Below are 6,498 nucleotides of genomic sequence, written 5' to 3'. Positions count from 1 at the left end.
GATGACTCTTACTGCTCATGGGGCCTAGGTTAAACCACCTATCTGTCTTTCACCAATATCGATATTATTTATTTGATTATTGTTTAACGCCGTATTCAAGATTTTTTCACTTATATGTGCATTCATCCTGAAGGTCTGTTCTTTTGGATAGAGCAAACCGGCGCCTCGGGCTTAACCCAGCAACATTTGGCATGTTACTCACAAACTTTTCCATATGTGACATATACAGGTATGCTACCCTTGTATTGGTGGAAAACAAGAGATCTTCAACACAACCATTTATCATTATTGACAATTCCATATCGATAATCCAACGTTTTTATCAGATTTATTGATATCGAAAAATGTAGATTAAATGTTAATGTAGACTGCATTTTACACCTCGGGCACCTGACAGCCGCATGATCCACGTGACGCTCTCTGTTACAGATTTAAACAGTTACGTCACCATGCGCGTCAATGAAGGGGTTTAGTTTATTGCCATATGGACGATTTTCTATGACATGGTTCTCATTTAATAAACTCAATCCCTACATTGGATAACTTCGTTAACACAAATAAGTAAGTTATATTTATTGTCAGCAGGCTTACATGCACTGTCAAGATGTTGTACGTGAAATACATCGGGTGTCTTGATTCTATATTGAATATTTGGAAACTCACTCGCTGACACGTTAGCCCACGTGTAAATCTGGCGACACCTTGCATGAATTTACGACCTAACGGGTTAGCTAATCCGTATTTAGATGCATTGACTGCATGGTTAAAGAGTGTACATTCTTATTTAACCTACTGCGTAATGATTGAATACGGTACCTAATGTGTGCACGCACGTAGACCTACATTGTACTGTCGTCCAGGGCTATTTTAGCTTACTACAAAGACAGCAGTATTTCATCATGCAGATGACAACTTCATCGTTCTGAAGAGTACGATCAACCCCGAGGATAGCTACATGCAGATATCGGTGCATGTAGGCCTACATGTCACCACTGTGCGTGCTATTCAGATGAAGCCGACAAGGACGGAACGACCTTTATTAATGTCATCTTCCAATAAATATTATAAGTGTAGCTTTTACACACGTAGCCTACTGAGGTACGAAATTCGCCTTATTGTTTAATACGCCTATGGCTATAGTCCCACATCTAAATGCAACAAGAAATAGGGAATAGATATAGGCTATAGGCCTAATCTAACAAACAGACCTATACAATAATCCCGCATCTGCGAAAACTTAGCTACCGTACTAACTGCATTTAGCAATTTGTCAAAGTTTATGCAATTGCGCATAAAGCATGTAGCACTGAGCGTATACAATGCTTGTAGGCCTACATTGTAGATCTATTAGGTTGCAGGCCTACATATGTAATTTATAGGTCCTAAATGTATTCATACACATCTAGGCTAACGTGTACCAGACTACGTATGTGATAGTGCGTGCGTTGAAAATTAAAACCTGACAATTGTGAAGTGAAAATCTGAAGACAAAGTATTGAGCAAACTGATCCTTAACGGTTGAGCGAGTAGCATATATACAGTCACTGTTAACCTCTAGTTGCATCCGACGACTGTGCATGATGTAAACATGGCCACGAGTTGGAGATTGACATGCTATAAACATCGCAGAGCCACGTGCTCTATTACTTCCGAAACACACTGTGTTCACATGATCAATGCTGGCTGATTGGCTACAGTGTTCGTACCCCTCTTTTCTGATTGGTTAAAAGGTCCCCGCCCTCGCCGCCAAAATAACGCTGTCGTAGTCGCTGCACCCAACTTGAAAATATTCTTTACTAGAATAGCAGAAAAGCTGATCGCTGTAAAATGCCGGACGACATGTATTCTTATCCAGACTCACCGCCAGGAACCCCTAATGGTATTTCTCAGGTAAGAAATGGTGAATATTCGCTGTAAGGGGTCTTTGTTTTCTCTGTCGCTCTAGACCTATTTATAGTCCATTGACTGACGGATCGATGATCTGTTGAATTTCCTGTTGTTTTCTTGGTATCGTTAATCTTTTCGACCGATGGATTTGTGTGTGTATTATTGCTTGTTAAAGACTGAAATGTTCGTCTGAATTACAATCAGAAGGGTTTATTGTGGTGGAAGTTCTCGGTCAAAATTAGGGTGTGACCTAGAATGAGCATCGGCTAATCCTTCATCTAGGATGAGTGAAAGTGGAAGTTAGGGGCGAGTTGTGCCCTGTATCTCATTTAATGTATACATTTCACTTTAAATCATGGTCATTTAACCTTATACGTTTTGGCATCAACAACCTTGGTGGTTTGACTTTTCCTTTCATTGAAAGAATATTTGAATGTTAACAAGTAAACATTGGAATAAGAACTACGATCATGCCCTCATCAGCTGTTCGGTGAGTGATCTCCCTTTGACCTGCTGAATATGCAACAGTTTAGGCGTGGGCATAATTTATTATGTGCTTACTTCGATCCAGTATTTGTACTTTGAGCCATATTTTGCACTCTTTGCGCAATATGAAAAACACACAGGCGGAAAGAATTGCCTTGTTGTGGATATAGATGGTTTTTCTGCAGACCAACTTTTGTGGACAACCTTGTCCATGTGGTTTTTGTTTAGGTTATGCGTTGACCTAGTTCACAGTGGGCGAGTGATGGTCGCGTGCACTTGTACACTCGCCCTACACATGTTCGCAGAGCAATCACGTGACCTATGCCCCTATATGGAAAGCAAATACTACAGCCAAGCCTGACCATACTATGACATACTTATTCTTTTCTTATCACTTTGGGTCACGGATTTGTTAAACACTTTTAATAGTGCAAATAATCGTCATTATTTTTTAAGGTTTTAGTACCATTGGAAGTTGCAGTGTGTTAGTCCTACGTGTAGATTTACATGTTCAAGTTCTTTTGTTCAAAAGAATGTTAAAGTGTGGAGTTTTTAATGACATACATGTAATTTTAGTCTATCTTTTCTGGAGAGAGGAATTGTTCTATTGTGAAATTCTTATTTTACTTTTTTCTTTTTCTGTTCTTATTTTTTCTTCTTCTTTCTTTCTGGCTGTTGTAACAGCTGTACGGTAGTCAAGTACCATTATAGTGTGCAATGTTTTGGGCTGCATCACCAAGTGTTACTAATTTTTTTGTAGGTGGCAAGGGTGCCAAGGCTTAGTGATGTTCATCCTCAAACATGTAACAGTCACATGGAGAGAGATGCGGTGGAAACTTTGTTGTCCATGAGCAAGAATTCTCCAAGCAGGTCCCAATGTGAACCTGAGTATGAGACAAGTACCATTCCATATGTGAGGGATGTTGAGGGCTGTGTTTTCCCTCCATCACCCCCGCTGTCAAATGGATCGGCCTCACCGCAGCACTCATTGGACGGCGACATACACACAGTATCCCCTGGTTTGCGAAAAGAATCTAGGCTGGCAAAGGTAAGCTTACTTTAGTGTTTTCCTACAGTGTCACCACTGTGCCTACGACAAAGTCCTTATATCACTTTAGAGGTAATTAGATGGCCCATTATAGCTGGATAACTATTGGTCTTAAGAAAAAAGAGAAGAAACAAATAGTTTAAACAACAATCTGTCAAAATTGTTTAAAGACAGTGGAATAATTAGAATGTTGTGATTTGTTTTAAACAGTTACTGATGGGTGGCTCTCCATGCAGTAATTTGTCAGCTCCCAACTCTAACCAAAGTGGAACTACACAAGTCAAGTCATCACAGTCTGTGTCTGTAATTGTGTCACCAAAGACGTCTAGGGAAACACTGAATTCATCCACTGTGTCAGCAGAAATCAGAGTTCCTCAGGGATCTAATCATTTAACAACATACCCACTAAAACCAAGAAGTGAACAACTACATAATTCTTCATCGTCAACATCTGCACCTTCTAACAACTTTACTATTTCACATGACAAGGCTACCTCAGATTTTGTAGCAGCTCCTGTTTCGAATGGAAGTCCATCAGCCAATAGCATCCCACTACTACAAGTGATGCCCATGCCCATTGCCATGACAACAGCAGCTTCATTTTCATCCTCCAGTCAAATACAAGTGCAGTCTGTTCCTGTGATGCTCGCCCCTTTGCAGGGGGGGCTGGTTCCCTTCGCTCCTCCGCCTATTGTCATTGTCGTAAACAATGGGGATAATTCCATGCAGGCCTGCAGCCGACCAGACCTCTCACGATCACCACGGGATAAACTTTGTCCAATTGCCCCAGCCAAAATGGCAGGAGAAAGCATGGCAATGGAGGAAATCGCAACTCCTGAATATGTGCGGAAGAGGAGCCATCGATGTACTCACAAGGGCTGCAACAAAACCTACTTCAAGAGCTCACACCTTAAGGCCCACTTCCGAACACATACAGGTATATTCATTACAGAAAGCCTAGTGGCTGCACGTATTTTTGTTATTTTGTATTCGTCCCTTTGACTTCAGTGTTTAAGTGAACTTGTTTAATCATCATTAAAATGATTTTGGATGTATTTAGTTATTAGCATTTATTGTCTTTCTGAACAAAACTGACTGGATTCAATCTGTAGAACACATTCAAAGTCACGTAGCTTTCATAAAATCTATGAAAATTTAGTATGAAACCCAAGGGATTGATTTAGACAATGCTGTTTTGTTTTAGGTGAAAAGCCATTTGTATGCTCCTGGCCGTCCTGTAACCGGTGCTTCGCCAGGTCAGACGAACTGTCCCGTCACAAACGCACGCACACCGGAGAAAAGAACTTCACATGTCCACTGTGTGGGCGAAAGTTCATGCGCAGTGACCATCTGGCCAAGCATCTGAAAAGACACTCCAGTGCAAAGAAGATACCAAACTGGCAAATGGAGGTTAATAGACTCACTGAAAACCCAGATTCTGGTCGGGGTTTGGCTAGTTGTTCTCCACCAGGCGGTGTTATTGTGAAAAACAGAACTCTGGGAAGTTCAGGATGATCATATCTCATTCAGTCCTGGGGATTTTAGCGTTTCTTCCTCATTGTCTAATTTAATTGATATTAGCTCTATGCTTACCAGCAGCAACATTGATTCATTTTCCTTTTTTTTTTCTTTTTTTTTTTTCAAAAGCTGTTTTCCATACTGTCTTTGCAAGTCTTGTGATATTAATGATGTTAAGCAAAAAGAAGCCTAAGAAGGTGTAATAATATCTGTTTCGTGTGTAATGCTTCATTTTCCAATTTTTTTTTAAGTGCATTCGTTGTCGCATAAGCCAGTGTTTGACATGTGTAAACGAAAATTGTATTTAAAAAAAATAGACAGACTTTAAAGCTTACATGTGCCTGAAGTTATAAAACTGTCTAAATTTGTACACATTTATCAGCATGTAGTGCTGTACAGTCTTATGATGGGGGCCTCTGTGGCTCAGTTGGTTAGCCCACTAGCGCAGAGTAATCACCCAGGAGCCTATCCCCAATGCGGTCACTGCGAGTTGAAGTCCAGCTCAGGCTGGCTTCCTCTCTGGCCGTATGTTGGAAGGTCAGCCAGCAACTTGCGGATGGTCATGAGTTTTCACTGAGCTCTGCCCGGTTTCCTCCCACCTTAATGCCGGTCGCCGTTGTATAAGTGAAATATTCTTGAGTAAGGTGTAAAACTCCAATCAAATAAATAAATAAATACAGTCTTACGACAGTCTACTGACTATTTGTCTGTGTTACAGACAAATACTCTACGAAATGAAAATGTACAGAAATGACTTGCTAGTAACAGACAAATTTGCTGTAGGGTAAAACACAGCTGTATGCAGCTATTGGCTTGCAGATCCTTCTATGAACTGCTGTATGGAATGATCACTGATATATGTTTCTCGTTTTTGCTATGATCTTTTTCTTATCATGTGGAAGCACTCATAAACTGGAAAGTTAAAGGAAAATACAAACTGTATGGTATTTTTTCAAAAGAATAAAGAAAAAGAGTTCTTCCAGTTTCTATGATCATTTGGATAATTCCTTTTATACTTTTTTTAAATGGCCAGACCAAACTAAGCAGAAGGTTAACTGTGTATTTGTATGTGTTTTATGTATTGTGCCCTTCCACTCGTGTAGTGAAAGAATAAGTCATATTATTGTCTGTCCAGTGTATTTATCCTTGGATGCTAGCAACACGTGTTGTTCATATCTGTACCTTTTTCTAGGAATTTGTCAACATCACTTCCTCTGGTGATGCCATTCTTATATTTATTTTCTTTACTTTTTATATTTGCACGTTAATAATAAGATTTCTATACATGCATATTGTAAGGACATCTGTAAATATATTTATAAATGTCATGATGCTACAAAATACTGCCTCGTGTGTGTCATAAAGTTGGTAAGCGAGACGAATGCTTAGATATTCACAACTGGTATGTAGCTTGAAAACTAAATTTGACATCGGATCCAGTTGGTGCTGTGCAGTTTAAAACACGCGAGGACTGTCGTTTTGACAGTACTGACAAGTTGTACTTACAACAAGTGGACATCTCGAATGCTTTCCGCCGAAAAGTTAGTGCTGGTGACAGC

The 6,498-nt window shown here is 39.9% G+C and overlaps 1 protein-coding gene across 1 annotated transcript; it reads left to right on the top strand.

Moving 5' to 3' along the window:
* Positions 1-1,752: 1,752 nt before the first annotated feature.
* LOC135470414 (Krueppel-like factor 10) lies at positions 1,753-6,450 on the top strand. Its single transcript, XM_064749342.1, has 4 exons — positions 1,753-1,890; positions 3,134-3,421; positions 3,632-4,358; positions 4,626-6,450. The coding sequence occupies exons 1-4, from the start codon at positions 1,828-1,830 to the stop codon at positions 4,934-4,936; spliced, it is 1,389 nt and encodes a 462-aa protein (XP_064605412.1). The 5' UTR covers positions 1,753-1,827; the 3' UTR covers positions 4,937-6,450.
* Positions 6,451-6,498: the final 48 nt, after the last annotated feature.

The sequence above is a fragment of the Liolophura sinensis genome, chromosome 7, assembly GCF_032854445.1.
Source record: "Liolophura sinensis isolate JHLJ2023 chromosome 7, CUHK_Ljap_v2, whole genome shotgun sequence".
NCBI lineage: Eukaryota > Metazoa > Mollusca > Polyplacophora > Chitonida > Chitonidae > Liolophura > Liolophura sinensis.
Note: the sequence above shows the minus strand (reverse complement) of the source record. Positions and strands in the feature narration are given on the sequence as shown.

What these genes read in the sequence shown, in the direction of transcription:
- LOC135470414 (XM_064749342.1), top strand. Translation starts at nt 1,828, where the DNA reads ATGCCGGACGACATGTATTCTTATCCAGACTCACCGCCAGGAACCCCT. An exon ending in CCCCTAATGGTATTTCTCAG is followed by an intron (nt 1,891 to 3,133) that starts GTAAGAAATGGT and finishes ATTTTTTTGTAG; the next exon opens with GTGGCAAGGGTGCCAAGGCT. An exon ending in CCACTTCCGAACACATACAG is followed by an intron (nt 4,359 to 4,625) that starts GTATATTCATTA and finishes GTTTTGTTTTAG; the next exon opens with GTGAAAAGCCATTTGTATGC.